At 35.9% G+C, this 25,466-nt stretch overlaps 1 protein-coding gene across 1 annotated transcript in view; it reads right to left on the bottom strand.

The window, feature by feature from the left end:
* The window catches only part of LOC121317892 (netrin receptor DCC-like), a 267,527-nt gene that overhangs the window by 57,153 nt on the left and 184,908 nt on the right, over window positions 1-25,466 (bottom strand). The window contains exons 9-15 of the mRNA XM_041253988.1: window positions 24,305-24,459; window positions 18,329-18,477; window positions 16,508-16,646; window positions 13,968-14,017; window positions 3,265-3,406; window positions 2,007-2,117; window positions 633-827 (exon numbers count right to left, since the gene is read on the bottom strand). Of these exons, the coding sequence (XP_041109922.1) occupies window positions 633-827; window positions 2,007-2,117; window positions 3,265-3,406; window positions 13,968-14,017; window positions 16,508-16,646; window positions 18,329-18,477; window positions 24,305-24,459 (941 nt within the window). The remainder of the gene's footprint in view (window positions 1-632; window positions 828-2,006; window positions 2,118-3,264; window positions 3,407-13,967; window positions 14,018-16,507; window positions 16,647-18,328; window positions 18,478-24,304; window positions 24,460-25,466) is intronic.

The following is a 25,466-nucleotide window of genomic DNA, read 5'->3' as shown; positions in this document are numbered from 1 at the left end:
AAGTAGAAGGGAACTGTAAACAACAAACTCCATAGTTTTAAGGGTGTGTTTATGTAATTGCAGTCAATTCCAAGCTCTGCTGAGACTACGACTCTATCTTCATATTAGATTTAAGGATGTATATGAAATATGAAGGAAACTGATGGCAGATACAGTATGTGGTTAAATCTTTTCATTGTTTTCAACTAAACTGGACTTTGTTATAAACTGGAGTTCATTATATCTACTAATATGGTCAAAAAGTTTCCTCTAAATGTACAATTCTGTTTCAGTCTTCAGAAAAATACCAGGTGCAGCCTTCTCTCTATAATTGTAACCCTTAGCTTATGCAGACAAGACTAACAATTCCCTTACTTCCTCAAGGCTAAGATTAATAATCTTCCACCATCAGAATGCCACTATTTAAATTGGAATATATTGGGGAATTAAAAGGTTGGGGAATTAAAACAGGCTGGGCAAGCTAAAGTCTGTTTATGACAGGTTTAATTAGGACTGCAGTAAACTCACCCAATGTACAATATTTTAAATCTGGAGGAATTATTTCAGTGACTTTGTAAAAACAATATATCAACTGCACGCTGGAAATTCAAGGGCCCGTTAAAAAACTGAAACCAAGAAACATTTCCACCTACCTAGATTTTCAATGGAGAAGTAGCGCTGCTTGCTGTCCACTCTAACAGTCTCGGCATAGGGACTGCCCACCCCATAGCCAATGATGTAACCCCTGACCACAATGCTGGGGTTCAGTGGGGGTGTCCAGCTCATGACAATGCTGGTGGTCAGGGGTCTAACGTGGAGAGAACTTGGCTGATCTGGCACCTGTGATTCTGAAATGAACCCGGAGAGAAAATGACTGTAGCACTCAAATGGAAGATAAGCTAGGAGCATGCAGGGGCACGGGAACTAAGGCTTGAAGTACAGGGGTGTTGTGCCCTGCTGGTGCAATGATAAATCCTGCTAGTTTCGTGACTCTTATGAGCTGTCCGTGCACTGCACTGCAACTTTTTACACGGCTTTTGAATACAACGATAATAGATAATCAGCACTAACTGCCACAACAGTGACACGGTTGCACTCAGAAGAGCCAGTTAGAAGTCGGAATGCATTAGAAGCTTATATACTGTAGAAGACTTATTGAAAATGTTCCCAAAAAGAATATCTGATTTTTTTGTCTATTCTCATGTTAACATTGTAGCACGGACTGTGGTTGAAGGTTGTATTACTTTGATAGATAAACAAGTATTGATGCTGGCTTCGTTTTATTAACACGTTTAACATAGTAGCAACCGAATGCATGGCTTCCATCATATACAAGGGTTACAGTTTTGTTCAATGGCTTTCAGCACCCCTAGTATAAAAACTGTTCCAGCGCCACTGGCAGCGTTATCACTAACTGCAGATAGCTGGTTTTGATATTTAGGCATTTATACAATAGCAAATGCACATTCAATGGGAGATAAAACTATGAAAAACAAAATGCCTTCAAAACTTTCTAATAGTTTTACATCTGGCCTGAAGGGTGTCCTTGAAACAATTCATCAACATGTTCTTCTGTGAAGTATTTACTGGGCAACCCTTCATTTACAACCGAGTGTCTGAAGTTATTGATGAATCTCACTGCATTCTGTAATCTAAACAAAAAAAGTCTGATAAGCAGTATTCCTCTTTGAGAATTTCAACTGCTAAATAGCACATTTGACATGGATTTATATTGTCAAAATATTATTAACTGGCACTATATTATTGATGCAAATGCGTTTTTTTTTGTTTTTGTTTTTTTTTTGAGAACTCAAAAAGTCAAGTACTCATATAGAGAATTGTTTCAAGGTTTTGCTTTCAAACTGGAGGACATGCTTCTATAGTTGCTTTATGAATTTGGAGAACACCAGCATCAGGAGGGACCAAAAACTTAAAAAACTGGCTGTTTTTTTTTTCTAAACGCCCCTGGGCATGCTGCAGCACTGCGATACGGTGGAAGGTCAGGATGAAAGGGCCATTCTATTTACCATCTAGATCATTCTCTGGAGTTTCCACTGTGTACCACTCTGTGGAAGGGCCCATCCCAATCTCAGTCATGGCAGCCACCTGGAAACTGTACTGACTTCCTTTCTCCAGCCCTGATAAGAAAGTGAGAGAGTGAATCAAGTACTGTGATGTGTTCTTTATATAGGATTACCAACTATCCCTAACTGTGAAGGACAGCACCTGTAAGGTTCAAATCTACTCTACACCAAACTGCTTTTGCCCTTGATATAAGGCATCTCATTTTTCTCTATGTGGGGGATGATCTTGACAAATAATAATTTGTATATTTGTGGGTGTTTGACTACAAAATGACTACAAAAGATTTAGAAGTGAGTAGTTTTTCGAGATTTACGATTATACTGCAGAGATTTTTAATCGTAAATCTCGAAAAACTACTCACTTCTAAATCTTTTGTAGTCATTTTTGTATTACTTTAGTATAAATACATGTTAATTTGAATTCATATGTTGTTTTTTTCTGACTTTATGTGAACGAAAAGACACAAAAGCGCCCGTTTTCTCATTGGAAATAGTGATATTTTGAAATGTATCTGTCCTGGTCACAAAAGCAAAGTTTGTGGGGAATAATAGCCATTTTATATACTTTTGAGGCATAAGCAATTACAAAAATTGCATTAAAGAACAAAAATTGTGTTACATAGTGTAATAAAGAAACTTGAGTCCAGCATATTAGTTTCAACAAGCTGAGTGATAATGAGTTCAGCTATTTCAAGCACTTTTATAATGATAGGTTTTTGTTTTTCTTTTTAAAGAAAAGGCATGTTTGTAAAGGACAATACAGCTTCATTTTCACTGACTGTGCTCGGTAGTTTTACTTCATTAACAGTGCAGGTTTTCATTTCAAACAAGAGTTAAATCATTATTGAAATACTTTGGATACTATATAACACCTGCAGGGTGTATTTCTTATTTTAACTGTGCAGGTACAAAACGATTATGCCAGCATGCCAATGGGGTTGTTTTGTTGTTCATATCTCATGGTCTTATAATTAGTTTTTTATACAACATAGCAGAAATTCTTGCTTTAAGTATTACTATGAGTGCCCTGGAGTGAATTTGAGAGCACATAATGAAAAATAAGGTCAATTCTATACACAGAAAAAAAACACATGCTTTTATTATCTGAAAAATACTGGAATCTATTTTGATGTTTTTAGTTCAAATGGGTTCAAGACTTTAATGTAACAAGGGCATCTGTTAACAAATTATGAGTAGCTACCTGTAAACAGATACCAAAGGTTATTTGGCTCAAGCGTCTCCTGTTCTCCTCTACGCCCATTTTTTCGGTGTCGGATTTTGTATCCAGTGATAAAGCCATTTTGCATGTTTGAGGGTGGAGGCATCCAGCTGACTTTAATACTCTGAAAAGAAAACCATCAAGAAAAAAATGTAACAAACTGAAAATCAGACAGCCCCTCTATACCTCTGCAACGAAGGAACTTTATTTGAAATGACATTCGGCCATAATTGATGGGGTGCGTTGAGTATTAGGTGTTATAAAACTTTGTAACTCAGAGGGATGTTTCACATAAAAAAAGTCTATCTCAAATTGCAAACTTAATTTGCAGTTGCCCTAGTTCACGTCAACTCTTTCAGATGATTCCTGTAGTAGATGGAGTACATAATACAAGCTATCTTATAAAAACATACATCAATACACCACCAAGTGACAAATGGGTATTAAAGTCCTGGGTTACCACATAAGTATTATTAAAAGTACATGTGCAGCATTTTTCTGTCTAGTAATAGACCTATAGTAGGCTGTTCTCTATTAATCTTTACGCTATCTGTTAAAACCGCAGATACTATAGATTTAAAATCACAGGCACACAGTATACACAGTGCATGTTTGTGATAGTATTTGGCGCATCTTTGCTAAATCCTGTTTCTTAAGCAAGCCTTACTTTACCGTAAATTCCCTTATTGAAAACCTTTGAATTCTATCCTTCAACATTATCCTCATCAGCATGACAGCTACAGCTAAATTAGTGTCAAGCTCTGGTGCTACAATGTAAATTGAAAGGATGTTAAAACCAAGACAGGTATTTATTGTCACATAAGAAGGATCGGATTTGTACACTCTAGCCAGAATAAATGTCACTGTTGTGGTCAGTAATGTGACCCTCATCTGTGTCATGCAATGGTTTGCTTGCACACATTTGTTAGAAAACATGAGCATCTGTGATGCAACTAAACGGTCTTTTTTTTTTTTTTCTGCTTGCAATGCGGTTCACTAATGACTGAACATGTACATGACATGAGCATATGTCACTGAGCAATCCTGTTAAATAAATCATTTAGTAGGACACTGATGACAGTCATAGCAATGGCCAAATTATTATTCTGATTTTGTAAACAGCTCTCAGACAGACTAGCTATGTGCCTCTTTGGTCCTATACTGTTGTCTATATAGCAGGGATGTCACCATATATTGATTACCTCTTGGGTTATACTGGATTTCTTGTGTGTGAGTACTTTCATCTCAAGAGACAGATAAACTATCTCTTAAGAAAACACAGTTTAGGACAATATTTGAAGTATAATGTTATCATTTGCAATATGATTTTGTTCAAAAGGCCAGTGCCAATGCATTAAGATGGACAACTTGAAGCATATACAGTTATATGCTTCAAGTTCATGGATATTCATTGACATTTCACTGTACTGGTAATTTGTACAATATTATATTCACTCACTATGTCTCAAACGTAACTGCATCTTATAGGATCGTATATCTTTATACACATCGCAGAGCTTATCATTTTAGCTACCTTGTGTGTTCTCCAAGTCATGCTGCTAGAAAATAATGATGTATGCAAAGAAAACATTTAATAAAGCTAATAAAATCAGTAGCATTTCAAGTAAAAATGTCTTGCATGATATCGAAGGCTTGCCTTTGAAGCTACTAGAAATATCAACATAATGAACTCATTTTCTTTTTTAACCTTTAAGTTTTCAGTGTCTTTCATGTTGTGATTAACAACAAGGTAAGGATGTGTATGTTTATATCATAAGTTCATATTCTGTTGGGTGTCTGTATAAGAGCTGTCATTGTGTGGAGTTCTGGCTGACCAAACTCTGGGAAATGCTGTCTCTTACAGAATATGAGACACACACACACAATGTATTACCTTATAATAAACCCCACAAATGAAGATTGTACTCTGGAAAAGCTTTAAAATGAAAAGTATTTGTATTTTTGTAAAACATAGCTTTTTTGAAGAAACTAGTGTTAAGTTCATGAAAATTTTAAGAAAGAGTGAAGTTAATAGGATGTTCCACATTCCATAAGGCACAGGTATGTGTTTTTGTTTTATTGTATTTTTTAACATTGAAATTAGGTGTGGTGTAGTGGCAGGGTGCCCCTGTGTTTTATGTTGTATGGGGCGTGTTAATGTTGGTTTATATGTATTGGTGCACGGAATGTGGGTTAATACATACAAAGCTCTGAAGGTTACGGTGGTAGTTTGGGGGACTATCATTAATGTGAAAAACAACAATATAAATCACATTTTTTGTTGTGATGCAATCTCTAAGGTAATATGATATTATGTTTCCTTATTTACAAAAGCAAGCATAACCAAGAAAAAAACGTCATTTTTGCTTTTCTGAGAATCATATTTAAATAAATAAATCAAAGTTTCCCATTCAGGGTACACATTCAATAGTTTTATAATCACCAGGATGATCCATGAGTGTCACATTGTTTCTGAGAAACCACTTTAAGTTTGGGAGTGCTGCCAAGTTCATATTGATATAATTTAAAGGTCCAGCAGTAATCGCATCTGTAGTATACAAAAAGCCAAAAAGTTAATACTCTAGAAATAAAAATGGTGGGTTACGCATATAGAAAACTTTGATCTTAACAGTAGGCAATGGTTCTTGCCGCATCTTTTCAATAAGTACATGTTATAGCTAGAATCACTACAGTAACCCACCTTTATATACTTTTTAATGAATTTCCATGAAATTGTATGAATAAAATAAATACATAATAATAATTCCATCCCTGGCACTGCCATACATATTTGGATTAATTAACCTCTGTAAAGGCATATCAACAGCTTGACACTGATAGCGCCGGCAGCCTCCTGGCAATACAGAAATCCTATCATATTTTTAATGACTGTCACATTGCCTCAGTAACGGGTCCGGTTAATGCCAGCTGCTGGAGCGCTGGGGACCACAATACCATCTGCAGAAAACAGCCAGTTAACATGCAAATAAACCAATTAAAATTCATGCAGTGATTTTGCGGACATGTTGAGTCAACCCTGTTTTATCCATTTTTTGTTAAAGCGGGCAGCTGGAAAAAGAAGGAAGAGAAAAAAAAACTTTTTTGATTGAATTCTGGAGGATGCACTTATGTGGAAAATTATATTATAATTCAGCAAAACTTAGAGAGTCCCCACCCCCGACCTCCAACACCCCAACCACAAATAAATCTCTGCTATACTAAGACCTTGACTGCATTATTACTCTCAAACACCTTAACATTGAAGTAATCAATACGTATATCACATTTTCAATTAGCCACACAGCAATCACCCAAGTAATTGATTAACATTTAGCAGCACCTGTACTCGGCTATCATTTTAATTGATGATTACAGCAGGCTTGATTGCCTTAAAATATATCCATACTGAATCTCTGAGGCCTCTAGTTTGATGCCATGGCACAAACATAATCGGAGCAGAATCTTTAAAGAGGTTTGCTGTTTGGTTTCATATTAGCACAATTTATCTCTGGATGAACATAAAATGAATCTATTTGAACAGTATTAAATGAGTCCTCATTTGCATAACTATGTAAACACTTCTTGTAGATGTACACCTTTTGCTAACATCTGCTCAAAAATAGTGGCATTATTAGTTAAGATTGTAGGCAACTACAGGACCACAACAGGTATTAATAAGAACTTTAAGATCTTGGCAGAGAGGCCAATGTTGCCTATACCTTGTTTAAGGTAATACCAGCATGCAATAGCAAACATGTAGGGGTTTGTTAGGGAAATACCTCAGAAACAATTAGTGGTAAGCAGTTTTCAATACTGTATTTGTATATTTGTTCTTCCATTAAGACGTTACAACCAGGGGATCACATAACTGGCACGCAGGTAGGCATGTGGACCAATAAAGAAAAATGCAGACTTCTTTATTGTTCTTTAAGATGCAAATGCATACCGTCAGTACATTTTGACAGGAACGCATTTTAAATAAAGGCAGGGATGGTGGTCATGACTGGAAGGTGAGCTATACCTGTGTGACATATGGATTATTGCAAGATCATTTAAAGTTTACACCATAACAGTAAAACAGCTTTCAAAATAACTTTTGCCCATGCTGACTTATCTTTCTGTATCAGCTGAAAATGAATAGGTTGCAAAGGCCCTTTCCCCAGCACACAGACATTTTAGAGAGCAGCAAATGATGTGTGGTGAACTGAGCATGACCTTTGATAAAATTCAACAAACTAAGCACAAGGGCACCTATGCATTGCACTAATGGCCTACCACTCTGCTGGTACAGGACTATAGAACAGTAGTGCACCATGAGATAGAAAAACAGAAAGCTTGGTGCAGCCTCCATTTCAAAATACATTTAAGCCCAAACTATTGTGACCATTATCGATACTATTTGAGCTTTAAATTATATCTTATTTTGAAGAAATTCTGAAAAAACTTTTTTTTTTTTTTAATTGATTAAAAACATTTAAAAGGTACACATAACGCAACTCAAGTTAAACAAAAAATGTAGTTCAGAAATCCCTGCAGTATTATGTCATTTGTGAAAAGGTTTTTCTTTTTCATTTCACTTGACCTAAAGCAATGACAGAACGTTTTCTGAAAGAAATAATTGAAATGTTCTTCTGACAACGTGTAACATTGTCTGCATTGTCTGGAAGATAAAGGGTAAACAACAATAAGTATCTGAAACGTATTAGTCAGGTGGAAGGGTTATGTAGGGTTTCATTGTAAGAGAGCACCATGAGGCTGCTCCATCAACACCACATTTCTGTACTTTGTACTGATTACCTTTGTAAACTTGCCAGATACAAAAGTATTGAGAAGCACACTGTGACAGTATTCCCTGTGTAAACTGTACCTGAAATAGACTGCTTTAAGTGTTCAACTGAAAGAAGTCTGAAATAAATTCAATGTGTTGGCTAGATGGGTTTTTCTTAGCTGGGATTAAATCGCAGGTTTGCAATAGCATCATAAAGCTTTATGATCCAAGCGATTTAAAGAAGCTGGAAACTTTCATCTAAGAAAATCCTCATTCCAGGTCAATATTTTAAATTCCCTCTTTTACTGTTCTAATAATATAATTTTATCTGCCTATTCAAAAGCAATTAATGAACACTATGATGCATTGAACCTACTGGGAATAACCATGCCCAGGTCATTACTCTGCCATCAATAAATTGGATTAGGCAGTCAAGTAAAAAGGTTTCCAGCAGATACCTCTAAACTCTGATGCTTATATCTGTTGCAAACAGTGTCTACACTGATTCATCTGACATAAACATGTTTGTTATCCAAAGTTCTTTGACTATGTTCTTTGAACAACTTAAGACAATCTGCATACTATTATTCTGGATATGATGGAATTAGTCATTTTGTGTAAAGTCTGACTCCTACCAGACCTTACAATTTGCTGCAGATTCCACTATCCAGTGTTGCCTAAGAACTACTTCTAAATAATAGACTGCACTACAGTTTGTTTAAAGTTTTTTGTCGCAGTTGTCTCAGTTGCAGACAATGAAAGTTGCACTCTCTAGTTAAAATATCCCCTATTTATTGACCTCTACTGAAACTGCTTTTCAAAGTGCAGATCATACATACCGATACTCTCCTCTTAGGCTACATGAATAATCATGTGTTGAAGCTGCTTTGCAATTCCCTGCTATTTAAGTCTGATCTTATGATTCTTTTTTTTTTTTACAAATTGTGAAATCTATTGCATGTCGACTTAAAAATAAATAAATAAATCCACACAGTGTCTGTAGGCAACTTTTCACTAATCTTGTTTCAGAGGTCTCCTGTGTTAGGGTGGAAATTAAATAGTACACATTCTAACCACCAGGAAGTAATACACTCGCAGTAAACCCTCTCACCTGGAAGGTCTGTTATAAGCACGGTAAATCTCTGCAGACTAGCTTAAAGGCTGGAGCAATAGGACCTGGATTCCCCAAAGGATTATAGAGATGCTTGTGTTTTCATATGATGTTTTTAAGAGGTATGGGGAGATTTTAAATGACATTTAATTCACAAGGTTATGCCACGAGTAATTCATTAAAATGGACACATGGAGATAATGTAAGATATTCTTGTCTGCATTTTATTTGAACAAGTTGGTGGAGTTGTTTTTGATAATATTGATATTAAATGTGTTGGGTACATGAAGTGTGTAAAGTGCCTCATCTTGTCTCTAAATGAAGAAGTAGACAGGTAGATATTATACATATAGGTACATACTGTAAAAGGGTAATACCTATATAATTCCTGCCAAGTATTAGCAGGAATGTTTCTCTTATTGGGTAAGTTGAAGTCTAAGTTTGTCCACTTTTCCAACAGGGAGAGCTGAATGAAATCAACTCTGCATCATGCTCTCCCTTTACTGTGAGCTTCTTAATGTTTACACAACCTCATTAGTGATGAACTCCCAAGCAAGTAGCAATGCTTATGACTTTGTGTCCCTGATTTCAAGGATAAACAGACTAGTGTTCACACACCAGTAGCCCCCAAGCTATCGAAAGCTCAAATGGTTTAAATGCCCCTGTTGAAGGCTCAGCTTAATAGTTTACTACACGGATGACTTACTGCATGGGCTCTGGACAGGCTGGTGCAGTTTGTGTTCATTTCACTTCTAAAAGCTTTCTTCAAGGCATGCCTTTCATTGTTTTTTGTGAGGGGAAAGAACTATCTATTATAGTGTATCATTTTTAAATAGATAAAGAATAATTTTAAATAGAAAAAGAAAGTCACTACGGGGGTGGTGAGTAGTGTGGAGTGTACATGTATGTGTGTGTGTTTTGTACCACAGTGTCCTTATATATTGTATAAGCATGTATGAGTTTACTTTTTACAGTTTTTGGTGAGATAGTTTATTTTTCAATTGGTATAGCAGACTCAGTATAACAATATGGATTTGTACAGTTTAGTTTATTGTCAAATCCATTGGCGCTGATGTTTCCATTAGTGACACAATTAAAAAAATGGCTTAGCCATTCACATAGGTATTTAATTATTTATATTATGCCACAAAACAGGATCCAAGGTCACTGTTTCATCCAATCAATTTCCTTTGTTTTTCACAGTGGAGACCTGGCATGTTTACATGAGCAGAAGCTACACACAAAAAGCTGGCATTTACTTTCAATGTTTTCCCATTTTCTAATTAATAATTCAGAAAGGGCCCTATGTTCCTGACTCTAGAATCTTTTGTTGCCCACAAGGTAAACACACATTGTCAAGTTCTATTAGCCTTGTGGGATCTTTAACAACTGTTAGTCACCTTCAATACACATAGAGGAATACCTACAATACACTCAGCCACAAAAAGCAAATGTATATTGTACAGGTTTTTGCACACCTGACACTCTCTCAATGCTGTCTGCTGACATTTCTACGCATATTACATGATTACCTTCCAATCTACTTTCAAGCAAGCATTTTCTATGTTCGAGATGAAAATATTTAAATAGCTGCAACATGAATGGTGCCTCTCAAGAACACATTTGAGTATTGCACCAGGTCATTGTACAGCACTGTGCAACACAAAGGGAAAACCGATGTTCATATCGCCCAAATAGCAGCCATATAGGTATTTAGTTTTCTCTATTCGTACTAAGGCTCTTGTCCTGACATGACAAAGTTGCGTGTGCAGGCATTGTAGAAAAAATACTGGGCATTGGTCAAAGAACGTTATCATCCACATGTCGGGCACTATTAGAAAAAAAATGTCCATAGCAGTGTCTGGCTGCTATGTGAGCAAACCTCTGCTACTTAAGAACTTTAGTAAGAAAAACCCTGCTGCTCTCCTCTTTCCTGCATTGTTTAGGGTGTTTGCGTTGCTTTGTGATGAAACGTACATGGGAAGCATTGCAGCTGTATATGACAGACAGCTTTCATATGCAGTGTTGTTGTCACTAAAAAATCAATTCAGCAAGAGACTCACACAGCACTTGTGAGGCGAGTGGCCTGAAGCAATTGCCTTGCTGAGCAAAAGGATCAGTTAAAGATCGGATCAGATTATTGAAACAAAAGTCTGGTCTTAAATCAATTATAACAGCATATTGGCTGGAGGTCATTTGCTGTGCTGGAGCTCCATGCTCTGTGGCCTTTCAACCTGGATATAAGGGTGACCACGTCTATGACAATACGACTGTGGTTTTATTTACATATAGCACTTGCGTTTCTGGAGTATTATTCATGCAGCATTTATTCACTAACTATTGTCAGACAGGGGGGTGACTGTCTGATTGTTTGAGTTTTAGATGCCAGACACCTGCTGCTTATAGATGCCTGCCAGAATTCATATGAACCTTCACCAATCACACAAGCTTGCAGGAAAATAAATTAAAAAAATAACAAACAAGTTAAACTTGCATGTGTTAGTTTTAGATAGCGTTAGCTTTTCAATTCAGGTTGAAATGAGCCAACAAATGAGGCTACACCATGAAGAAATACTGCTGTAGTTTCCAAAAATAAAAACTGTTTTGTTTTCTTATGAGTACTGTACAAACCTCGCACAATTACACATGTTTTAGGTCCGATTACTGTGAACCTGAATTGTTTTTTTTTACATATTTTAAATCTCTTGGAAGTTGTTGCTTTTGAAGGTATTGTGCCTTGAACTAAAGAGCCACACATATCATTTTACAATCCAAGTACTGTATAGCATTTCTACCTTAACCCCTACCCACTTATTCTGAATGGTACCACATGGGTTTTTGGCCTACTGGATTTATTATAAAAGGTCTTTACTCTAAAGTACTACCTGCACTATGTTTTGTGAATGGAAAATATTACAAAACTGTCTACACTCTGTCAAGGGGGTAGTTTTGACAATGTACACTTACATAAACATTTCTGCCTAGTGTAATGCATTGTTAAGCCTTAAACATTAGAATTCTAATCAGATATTATATACTACTGATTTCTGTAGCGTGTGTGTGTGTGTGTGTGTGTGGAGTGGAATGTTGGGGATGCAATGATGCACAATCCGATGCAGGGAATGCAAGCTATGCTGCTTGAGGAAAGTTGCTGCACAAGACTCACCGCAAAAATAAAAAATACATGAAATTTATTGAGTGCTTTTGCTGAAGGTGAGGACATTAATCTTTCTGAACTTCACAGCTTGAAATTATTTTTTTTCTAAATGTCACCTGTACCCAAACTGAAGCTGTAGGGAGTTAAGACATCTTTTTTTTTTTTGATTTATTACAAGCAGGGCTCCAACTCATCTGGTCTCCTCCACTTTCTACTTAACTCTTTTAACCCTCATGAGGTAACCTGGGGTCCATTCAGACCCCGCAGTGCTTCAGTATCAGTTATTATGTGGATCTAGTAACTTGATTTCTGTTTTCCCTAAGGTAGTTGTCAGGCACCCATCCTGTTACACTATGCATAGGATAATTCTAGTCCATGTAGCCTGGCTGAATTTCTCAAATTGTTTTAGGTTTGGGGTACATATGGACCCCAGGTGTAGTGTACTGGCAGGTCAGACCTTCTCGTGTGAATATCTCAGGCACCGTAATTGCTAGCTTCTTGATGAAAGTACAGACTTAGAACTTTCCAATAATGTATCATGTCCTGAACAGACGTTCCTAAGTGAAACTACAGCAAACCGAAACTAAGGCTTGAGTCATGTGACATGAGTCAGCTCCTAAGTTTCATTTGCTGCCTATTACTTGGCTGCTTCAACAGATAGCGGTCTGCTTTCAACGTCATTAAAAAGTGCAGGATTTGCACTTTCCACTAACGTCAGTCAGGCTTGCCTGTGTGCTTACTTACTACCACCCCCTCATTCAGTGCTCCAGTGCTGTGACATGCAGCAAATCAGTAGATGTGTTTAAGTGCCTGTAACTCGAAAACGGAAAGAGCTACGAACACATTCAACACAACAAATGAAAAGAGGAGTCTTGGGCTTTCCAGTGATATCTCACGTGCTCAGATTACATGTTCCTTGAATAAACTACAGCATCCAGAATACAGTGGTGATTTCACCTGCTAGGAGACAGCTGTACGCATTGGGTCTCTTATTCATTTTTCATAGCATAAACAACACATTATACGAAACGACGGCTAGAAGTAAAGGAAAAGCTAAATAAAGTGTTCATATACACATTTTCATTCATTCATTTACTCCAGTTGTTAGTTATATGTTGTTTTATTGCTGGGGTCCAGCTGGACCCCAGGTTACCAGGAAAGTCAGTTTTGTGACGTGTCCTTACAAGGGTTAAAGGGACTGGGTTCATATTTAATCATTATTAATAAAGGAATACAAAAATGCCACATTCACATTCTTATTTGGCCAACAAAAATGTCACAGGAATAGAAAAAACTGGCCACAGTATGATTTTTGATATCCAGTTCAAGCAGTTTTAGAGAGCAAGCACATTATATTTATTAATTTTACTTCTACTTGATATATTATTGGTATGTGTGGTCAACAGTGTCTTCTTGTGCTGTTTATTGCTAGTGCTTTTGACCCTCCTTCCAGTCTATCGTACTCGCAGTGATCCAACAGGAATTCTAAAACTACAGGAGCCAGCTATGGAGTTCAGCCCTGCACTTGCAGCTCCATTAATCCAGTCCTGTCAAAGACAGACAGGTTGGAAAGCGCTCTGCACAGGTGGCCGATTCTGTCTTTCTTCCCTTTGATTTTTTTAGCAGTATGTCTTTTTTTTATTACTTACTCTTGAGTTGACAACTTCCAAAGAAATGTTCTGAGGGGGGGAGCTTGGCACTGTAAGAAAAGAGAAAATTAATGAGCCTAGCTGTTGCTGCATACTTGCCAGATCCCCAGGTTTACCCAGCTGTCTAGAAGGGTTGTAATTAATCCAAGTTTTCCCCCTGGGGGGTCTTTTGTGAGCTGGCAGCCCTGTGCATTGGTCATCACAGCCATGGCACTGCCTGAAGGTGGATTGCTTTGGAGAAGTGCAGGGTAGGGCATGCTCTTGATTTATACAGAATATTTTAAATATTTTAATAGGACATTGAAACACAGCATGTCAAGCCTTACATCAGGGGCACCTCAACATAAAGAGCATGTTCAAGCAGTTGTGTGCAACACTGCTGGCACCTGTAACATGGTTACTGTTGAGAAATTTAATGAGGAATTTAGTAGAGGAAACATAATTATGTGACAAGAAGTGAACAATTACTGTGTACCTAAGTACAATGAAAGAGACATTGAGCAGTAAGCATTATTTGCACAATCAATTATAAAGTATTAAACACCAGCAGTGACTGAAGCCCTATTGGAGGACAACCTATGTAAATCACCTGACTTTGGGTGGTTTGATGAGTGTCAGATAATGACTGACCTTTGCATGAAACCTAAGTGTTGCTGCGGTTAACCCCTTAGCTCCCAGAAGATAAGCTTTCCCCTGCCACATTATTACCTGCAAACAAGCCCTTCCATGGCTACATTTCTTTCTTTTTCAAAGCTAGGTTTCCCATTTGAGTCACCATGCCCAGTATTTCTCTAACAAATTGAAGTTGATATAAGCAATCAAGCCTTGAACAATATTGCTAATTGAACTGCAGTGCAAGAATAATAACTATGAGGAAGGGTTGAATGTTTGCTAGTGCTGGAAGGCAGGGGAGGGGGAGTGGTGAGGGAACAAAAGGCAAAAGGTCATAAATTAGCACAGAGAAATGAACCTAAAAGTCAATGCACACAATTTCATTACGGCACACAAGGGGCCTTAATTAAGTAGGGAAATGAAAAAGGCAGATATCTCAGTCCGTTGGACATTCAGTAAACCAGAGTTAATGGGAGTAGACAGCCAATAAATTCCTGTGGCCTCTTACCCCTCACCAAAGATAATGGAAAAAGACAATACACACACAGAATAACAGACTTAACGCTGGATTACAGAGAAGATTTGGGTTTCGTCATGACACCTCAGAATGACTGACATGGAAAGGGCTCAGCTGGTTTGCAGTGTAGAATGTCAATATTCGCTAGTAAGTGAAGGATGCAAGCAGAATAAGAATGGCTGGGATATATTACAGAAGACAGGGATAAAACTGTAGTTCTGGTATGATAACACCTATGATAATAAATAATCCTTCTAGGTTTTCCAGAATTCCCAATGACTTCAGCAAGCTGATTAAAGGCATTATTGCTAGACAGTGATGTCAGGTGATACTGGTCACTGCTACCGAGTGCTTCAGGATAAATCGTAAAATGTTCTCACTATGGGTTGCTCTGGTACTTTGTCAGCAACAAACAAGTACATGATGACAGTGAGCAAAATTGCTTATGACTGCCATTACCCAGCTGGAGCTTTCTTCATGAAGGACTAATTGAATTTGCTAAGACTCTGGGGTAACTGTATGAAGGCCTTTTACCTCAGAGTAATCAGGCTACTTTCAGCACAGCAGTTTTAAATGCATCTGACCTATAAATATAAATAAAGATGCCCTGAGCGACCATGAAATGGAGTTCAAACTTAACAATGGTTCAATAAATAGCTAGCAGCTATCAATAAAGGAATTATTTGACATAGTTATCGCACCAAACATTTACAACAAATGAAAATAAAGAAAGCAAGTGCTACAGTATTTCATTGCCTGTTGGCTATTTTCTTCTCCAACTACTGCTGGTAGAGTCAAAGTCCCTTAAACTGAAGGCCCCTTAGCTTGAATGATGCATTTAGTAAGAGAGTATTGGTGGTTTTGTACCTGATGCAAATGTAAACAATAACACTACTTTGATTAAATTTCCACTTACACCTGAAGTAGTGTTTGCATATCAAAGTATCAACTCCTAAAATCTATTACCACATTACGTAAGAACATTTATCTGATTCTCTAACCATTTAGTTTGTAATCTAGAAGATTATTTCAAATGAAAACATGCTTTATTCTGAATTTATTGTAATAGAGCGTAACTGGCTTGGGCACTTGCCTTTAGGACTCTAGGTCATTGTTTTCATACAAACAATAAATAAAACACCACAACTTTCAATATTGATGAAACATTAGTGAAGTCGGACACAGTGACGGCAAAAACGATGATATCTACCTACTGTAGCTCTGTGTCAAATAATGACAATTTGTATGGCGGTTTTGTGATTTTGATTCATGTCTATTAGAGGCTAGGTTGAGACCACCAAACTCTTCTCACTTGAGCCAAATTCAAACTAAGGTCTTCAACGGCGAAAAGCATTAGAGAATTAGCCTTCTGTGCTACCAATATCTCTAATGTTTAAAAAGAAGAATTTACCATCTGGAAGTGTGGTAATCTTCATATCCTCAGTGGATATGCCTGTTCCATATCGATTGTATGCCAGAACCTTAATTGAGTACTCAGTAAACTTCTTCAGTCCCTCCAACTTGTAGGATAGCCCATTCACTTCAGGATTCTGAGAAACGTAAGAGATTGTGTTAATCACATTTCTGCAAAGAAAAGTCTCATCTTTGGAAAAGAAACGATTGGTCATGATGCAATCTTATTTATCAACTGTGATCTTCTGATCTTGTTGATTCAGTCTACAATTAAAGTCTTGAAAAAGACACAGTAAAGAACATCACAGCAGCCAACTTCATCTACAGTAATTCCAAGTCAGGTAATACCAAATGTGTTATAAATTTTCTTTTTTCAGTAAAGGGGTAAACATATTTTTGTTTTGTTTATTTAAGCCCCATTCTTTTTTAATGTATTTATGTATGAAAAAAAACACATAAATAAAAAACTTCCAGTAACAATATACTATTTTTAAAGTTTTGTTTTATATTACAAAGTGTTTTTATTCAATAGGAATCTGCGTAATAACTAATCTTGGCTTTTACTAGCATTGATCCATGATTATGTCAGGATACAGTTTGATTTGGTTTCCAATTCATATATATTGTTATGAAAAAATATCTGGGAATCCATCAGCATCTTTTGGTAGCAGAGGTCTTTAAATATTCAATTTATTTATTATTCAAGTCATTTTATATGCTTAACTATTGTAAATCTCTGCCTGGAAAATTCTTTGGAGCCAGCCTCAATCCTATTGTTTAAGTCTAGACATAAAATGTATTTATTTTTACCAGGCCAGTACTCAAGGTTGCTCTTCCATAAAATGTTACTGCAGTATGCTATGTTAAAGGAAGGCCAGAGTACAAAGGGTTAGGGTTAGGGTTACTGACATTACAGTAAAGAATAGGCAAGCATGATAAAGCATGGTTAACAAATAATGCAAACACATAGTAGAAGCATGGAGAAAGCATGGGAAACTACATAATTGTTATCAATGCAAACAGTGTATCAAAACCAGGAAATACCAAGAGAACATGCCCAACACTGGCGCCAAATCCTAATCAAGTGGCCAGGCAGTGTATATCGAGAGTGTAGAGCATCACAGATCCACTTTCTTACACACTTTCAGGTGCTTTCTTTTGACTCACAGCTCCTATCAATTTAGATGGAATTTACCCACATTTTTCTTCCAAGCAGGGTTGCTCCCAGTTACCTAATTACACCAATCTATCGTGCTCAACAATTCAAAACACCATGTTAACCAATAAATTATATTATATTATATATATATATATATCTATATATATATATACCATTGACAGATAGATATATATATATATATATATCTATTATATAGTATATATATATCAACAGTCTGAACTAACAAGAAAGACATTGTATAATCCACACAAAAATGCAATATAGATACTGTATAGAGAAAAACTGGGTAAATGAATACATACTGAAATGCAGTCACTCTAACTTACTAGGATGAATTTATAGATGAAATATATTATATTTATAGACCCTATAGTTGCTGTTTCAAAGTTTACTGCTGCACTTAAAATACAATAGAGCAATATTAAAGTGCAGTTATTATACAAAATATACCCCAAGTGTAGTTAACACCAATGTCCTCGTCAAATTACAGAGAGCAGGACCAACTGGACAGTCAGTTTGATGAGTGGCCTTGACATAAAACATTTAGCTGAATGGAAAACAATGTTACAGAGATTTGAGTGCCATTTAGTTGTGTAAGTCAATGCAATTTACACAATCGGTGATACTGAGTTACTGTACCTGCTCTTTTCCAGACGCCGTCTCTGTGCAGAACAATCTGTAGCCCTGGATGGGGCCATTGTCATAAGCAGGAGCTTCCCAGGAAACAAGGATTGAGGTTGCAGATGTGGCCATAGCCTGGGGGTTCTCTACTGGCCCTGGAACTTGCACTGTTGGGGATAAAAGATAACACTGTACAGTACAGTAGCTGCTCCCTTTAGATGCACATATCCTCAATACAAGTCACTGGTGATTTAGGTCATTGGTGCGCAAAGTGTTTGAAGTGGTAAGTGTCACTGAGACTGTAGTGAACAGTGCCGGGATGATGGCTTGCATGTAAGGGGCATCAAGTATAAAAAAAAAGGTGTTTTTTTCCTGGATTTAATATAAATCGCATATTTTTGTAGATTTAACCAAACAAAGTTCAGATTTAGCTAAATACATAAATGTTAACAAACACATTGTGTAAACAATGTGTACATTTTCTTTGGCACTGTATGCACAGGAGGGGAGAAAGCAAATATATTGGCTCTTGGAGTGTAAGGGCAGCTCTGCAGCATACAATGCCAAATCAAATGCTTCAATAGGCGGGGGCTCATTTGCATGTTAGCTTCAAAATTAGCTGGCAAAATAAATATTTTATTTATTTTGTGAAAGCCCAGCTTTGTTTTTTCAGATTCAATTGCTGAACAATAATGTTTTTCAGATTTATCTGTTAGCTAAATGTTGAACCGTCAAGTGTCAAAAAAAAAAAAGATTAAAATTCACAGATTTATTTGTTAGAAATCCTGATTTAATGTGTCAGCTAAATGTTAACTCACCAAGTGTAAGAAAAAGATTTATAGACTTAAGCATTTTGTTCCAGATTTTAATTGTCATACTGATTTTAAATGCTGACTTTGTGAAACGTGTTTTTAACATTTATAACTCACATCTGAAAGTACAAATTTCAAAACTTTGTAAAATGTGTTTGTTAACATTATGTATTTAGCTAAATCTGGAATTGTTGTGGTTAAATCCAGGAAAAAATATGGGTTAAAATATGAAGTTACATTCTAATTTCAGGGAAGTGGGGGGGGGGGGGGGGGATTTCGGTCTTAACAGATAAAAACCGCTAAAACACCCCCAATTTAAAGAAAAAATGAAATTGGTGCATATCCAATAAACACTGGACAAACACTGGAAATGGTTACTCAATTCACTTGACCTCTTTCCCTGTGACAAAAAAAAATTCCCAACTATCTCGCATTGCTTAATTCTGAATACTTTAAACCCAACCCAACTACTGAGTGGCAGCACATTTCTATTTCTGTTGGAGGATTGTAACATAATTGCATGATTTAAAAAGTGAGAATTATTCTTGCTCACAAGATTGAAAGCTATATTACATTTCGAGAGGGAGTATTTACACGCTCATGGAATTTATAACAGAATTGCAAACACCTGAACAAATACCTGAACACACACAATTCTTCACAAGAATATGCCCGTGACCATAAGGATTTAGTTGTGGAAGACAGCAAAGAAAAGAAGGTACAATTGAAGTGTCTAAGTACTGTCGAGTTACTATACACATTGTGACAGAAAAAAACACGGAAGAATTTTGGAAAGTAACCGAAATCAAAAAGAAAAAAAGAGTTTCATAAAACTCAAAAATAGCTGAAAAATAAGCACTGAAAAACATAATTAATAAAAAAACAGAAACCCTAGATATAATCCTTAACAGATATGAGGCACTTATACTATTTAAAACCATTAACCGTGAATGTAAAGTAATATAAAACAATGCTTTAGGGAATACAAACTAAAACAGCATAACAGATATGGACTGAGCCAAACTGTACCTTTTCTGCATTTCATTACGAATACAATATTGTGTCAAATAACCTTCACAAAGACACAAGTAAATAAAATAATGCTATTTATACTGTATGTAATCTGCTTTCATTGAACATTTAAATACATTTCAAGACAGTACAGTACACCAAGATATTCTAATAAGGAATATATTGTATATTGTGGTATGCAAGCACCTATGATTTGCTAAACAAAACAAAACAAAAACTAAAATAAAACTGGTTTCCTATTGCTGGGCAATAAGTACTGTGCTTTTCTTGTCATTATGTTGGGTGGAAACTGAGTTATTTGTTTAAATTAACTGTTATTTTCTTGTCAGTTGAACACAGTACATTACAGTCCACCACATTATAATTCATTACTGAGAACAGATGTTCATAGTTGAACAATATAAATGACTGAAGTCAAACTGATTGTAATTTCTAGGTGTGCAAGTCCCCAGAAAGTGTTATGCAATAGTTTGAATAGACATGGACACTTACGGTTGAAAAGTTAAATTTAAGTTGTTGTTTAATTGCTGAAACATAAATGTAGTCACAGACTGAAAATGAAATACATTAGTGCTTAGTTCAAGCTAGATGTTTCAGTCTCACAAGCGATTTTCCTCTATTTTTCATCTAGCGGATAAGAGTTTTCCAGTCACTACTGAACTGGTACAACTATTTAAACCATAAATAAGTCAATTCTACCATTACTACTATGAGTTCATTGTGGACTTAAATTTGTCTGAACTTTGGGCATGAACACACTCAATCCCTTGAGCCCTGATATATCCAAGCCTCACAGTCAAAGTATACTGGTTTAACTTGACAGTGTCTAGTCTCGTGTTCTTTTTCTATTCAGTTAAGTCATTTTAATTAAATAGAGCAAGACCTAGCAGGGGTTTCATTCAAGTGAAATTAAATATGCTACAGGAATATATATTGAACCTGAAAGACATGCAGCTTTAGGCCTTAATGATAGCAGGCCTGCTACAGATTCAGCAGAATGGAAACTCAGACCTCAACAAAACACATCTTACAAAACTAAACTATTACACTATAGAGTAACTGATATTTGCCTCTCCATACATATTTTCACATTTAAATTTTTCTGGTTTTTTTTTCCTGCAATTTCTGTTTTGCCATTGGTTGTTATTCTTTCTCACAACACAACACAAAACATCTAGAAATGCTATACAATTCATTATTTTTCTTCTTCTTTTGTATCACACTGTTCACATTCAAAGTAATGCTCTTAAGTTATTACCCCCTCTTGTTTTGTATCCTCCTTGTAAGCTGTTTCGGTGGAAATCTCAACAATGTAAATTCACTGCTAGATTAGAAATGTATTCATAAAGAAAAAAATGTGATTGTCCATAATTTTAAATACTTAATTATTCATCTGGAGGAAACACTAAGAAACACATCTTTCTACTTGGCTTATAACACAGTAGTAAGCAAGTGGGGTTCTATAGTGTCAGCTGTATGAGGAATAACATTTTCATAAGTATAAAGTTTAGTATAATGACAATGTGACAGCATTAGAAGGAAACCCTGTGAATATAGGAGTAGGGCCACCAGGGGCAGCCTGGAAAGAGCGGTTATGGAGGCATGTGACTGACTCTCAAACATGCATTAATTAATTTATTTAAATTAAAATGTTTATCATCTGAAACATCAGTTATTTGGGCAGACTTGGATTAGCTGCATCTGTCAAGTGACAGAAACTGAGCTGCAATAGTGAGATACAGCTTTCATATTGTATATTACAGAATACACACCAGGGTGCTATTAGCGCTAAACACTAATCAGTGGGCTTCTCTTAAATCAACCACTTGAGCAACAACCACAATCAATCCGACTCCCACTTGTCTAATTACTGAAGATTAGAGCAAGGTCTGTAACAGTGAAAGCTAAAGAAGCTATGAAATGAACTTCTTCCTTCTCGCTGAATAATTTAATTTTGATCTAGCATCTTGTGTTGAGAATATCACAAAATGATATGAATTAATTAGCTCTAATTGACAAGACTTGGCATATCAGGGGAGGTAAGTGTCTAAACAGTCTGTGCTCATGAAATGCTACATTTGGGAAACAGTGTTATAGAAAATGGCAAACAATACAATAAACACTGTTTGTTTTGTTATGTGTTACTTTTTAAAATAAGCTGCAATGTACAGATAGTGGGGCCAATCCAAGGAATTTCTGGTTGGCTCCAGGAATCAACTACTGGTCATCAAATAGATCAGTGGTCTTACTGTATATGGCAGGCCCATATGTTTTTCACAGCTCATTTTAGTCACACATAACAGCTTCATATAGATGAAGATGGTGGTGTTGAGCTACTGAGCGTGACGACTGATAACCAGATTTGGTTGTGTAATATTATATGAATTCTTCTTTTGAACTTTAATTCAGTGCTGGGATTCTATAGTTATGGTTGCCAGCTATTAAACAAGGCTGAGTTATTAATATTTTTATTTTTATAAAGTCCTTGGTAGCCACAAAAAGCACTTTATGGCTTTATTTATGAAACTTTCCTTTCAGGTAACGGCATGCAATCTAACCTCAGGGTTTTTACTGTCAACGTAAATACATGCTTTTCAATAAAGAGACCAGATTAGTTTTTTCATAGAAAACTCTGTAGTTTATCGACATAGCTCAGCATGACTCTTGTTTGTTTAGTGTTTGTTAGTGTTCGTGTGTTTGTTCGCTTGTCGTGTGTCTGTTTTGGCCATCATGCCATTTGTTTTGTAAAATGTTTTGCTTGTTAAAACCTTTTATTTATTAATTAAGCTGTTTCATTTCATTCATAACTCAGAGCTGTCTGTGTGTGCTACTTCTTCTGGGTTTGACGTCACCACAAGCCAACTTATCACATGGACATCTTTGCTTTTGTAATTTTTCTTTCTAGTTATGCATGTGTTGTTTCCATATACCTGAGTTGAATGCATTACTCATTTACTGCTAGTTCATTACAATTTTTGGAACATTGACATCTTTACTAACCCCTGCCTTGGATTCACATTACCTTCTTCAGCAAAATATTACGCATCATAATCTCAGAGTGTATAGAGGCTGTATGTCTGCTATTTCAGAAATTAGCATAGTTTAAAATGTGATTGGTTACTTTATAGTCTTAGATCCACCACTGTTTAGATCAATGGAATGTATCCCAGTTCTTGTGGCCAAAGGGGTGCTTTAAACTTCTGAGTTTTAAAATATCACCAAAATATGACGACTGAAACTGACAGTGATAAAAATAGACTCTAAATAATGCATTTGTTCTGATATTTTACATCTCCAGCAGGTTGCTCATTAATATCCAGCTATATGACTTGCAACACTTCCTCCGTGGTATGAAAAGATTAAGAGAGACTTAAGCAGATAGGGGATTAATCACAGTATTTTAGAGTAACACCATGTGGCAATGTGCTGCCCATCATAACAGAGAATAAAAAGTCTACAAACATATTTTAATACAGAGACACAGAAAACAAAATCCAGCTCATGTGACATGGATGATTATTTCTCAAAGCTCTAACTTGATTGCTAACACGTCAGTGCCCTTCTCTGGACTTTGGTATGTGTGGGTGGAAATAGCATTTGACAATTATTATTATATTATGTTGAAACATTTGGCAATCGTTATTATTATTATTATTATTATTATTATTATTATTATTATTATTATTATTATTATTATTATTCAAATTAAACACTGGTATTAACAACACTCTGTCCTTAATTCCGGCATTAATAATAAATGTTAAGCTTTCTGTTATTAGTAAGTTGGAGGATTCCTATAAATTCTTGGTAAATACTTGTACATGACCGTTTATCAAAATTGTCAAATTTGGTGAAAAATAATGTACTGTTTGAGTGTTTGCCTCTAAAACATTTAACACAGTTTACACCTTATGCTATTATTTGTTGCCATGGACTACTTGAGTACTGCTGTTATAACATTTACCTCAAATACTGTACCACATCAATATGTATTAGTATTTATTAAGTCAAATATGGAGACTTTCAGCAACTTACCTTTTGTCAGGTTCTGCAAGCAGAGAAATGCTCCTAGTATAAAATAGCTTAAATAAGGCACAAGGAATTGTCTGAAAACATAGCTTTACATTTGTTTGTTTGTGTTGGTACTTACATTCAGGCTGAGTAGACACTCTGATAGGCTGTGAGCTCTCTCCTGGGCCCTGTTCATTATAGGCTACTATTCTGAAGGAATATGTCTCCTCGGGCTTCAGGTTCCCCACTGTGAGCTGCAAGGTGCCGGACTGCGAGGTGTTTGTGGCTCTCTCTCTGAAATAGAACAGGAAGAAGAACAGCATTCAGTACTGGCAACCACTTGTGCAAAAGTCAATCAAATAGACTTGTAAAAACAAAATAATATAATAAGTATTAGATTCACTTTCACTTTTTTGTTTCTCAAGACTGTGAGTGAATGACTCTTAATTTGAAGTTCAGGGAGTTCAATGTAAAGTTTCATTTGAAAAAAAACAAAAAAAAAAAAACAAATATAATTCTGTTAATGTCTTACTTTTGTAAGGGTTCTGATCTAGAAAAAAAAACCTTACTGACACACATAATGTATACAAACAGAATACAGTATAAATAAGAATGCTTTATTATTATTATTATTATTATTATTATTATTATTATTATTATTATTATTATTATACAAAAGGAGGTAAATGAATGTGTCCGTGTACAAAAACAGTCAGTCAGAAATGTATTTTATTTATTTATTTATTTATTTTTTATCTCTCTTCTTGAACAACATCAGGAAATATGGAAGCTTGCTTATGCCAAGGTGTTAGAATTTAATTCCCTTGTTCATGTAAACCATTCTTGTAAGAAGATACTCTGTTAGGACATGTTCAAAATCTAATTAGCGGTCCTGAGGTATAACAGAAAGCCCCCTGTCTACTCTCTTTAAAATGAGGATTAATAATGTACTAGCAAACCGTATTTATTTTTCCTCTTTCGGCTCAAACCGATGATTATTTCTCTATTACATCCTCTGGTGCTGCATGATGTATCTGAACACAAAATGATCCTGTCAGTAAGGAATCAATTTAAATATTACAGCCTCACAAAGTAAAATATTAACTTAATATTGTATTATGCAATCGATAGAAAAATGCTGGATGCTGACATGTTTTTCCAGCCAGATATAATTTTCAAAAAGTTGAAGCCTTTTCCGCTGTTTGGCCAACTAGATTAGCAGCTGAGACAGAAACATGCTTGCAATGCATTCTGGATAGCTCCAGCAGTCCAGCAGTTTTCTGTATGGTGTTTAATTGACA

The sequence above is a fragment of the Polyodon spathula genome, chromosome 1, assembly GCF_017654505.1.
Source record: "Polyodon spathula isolate WHYD16114869_AA chromosome 1, ASM1765450v1, whole genome shotgun sequence".
Lineage (NCBI taxonomy): Eukaryota > Metazoa > Chordata > Actinopteri > Acipenseriformes > Polyodontidae > Polyodon > Polyodon spathula.
This window is presented reverse-complemented; position numbering and strand designations above follow the sequence as displayed.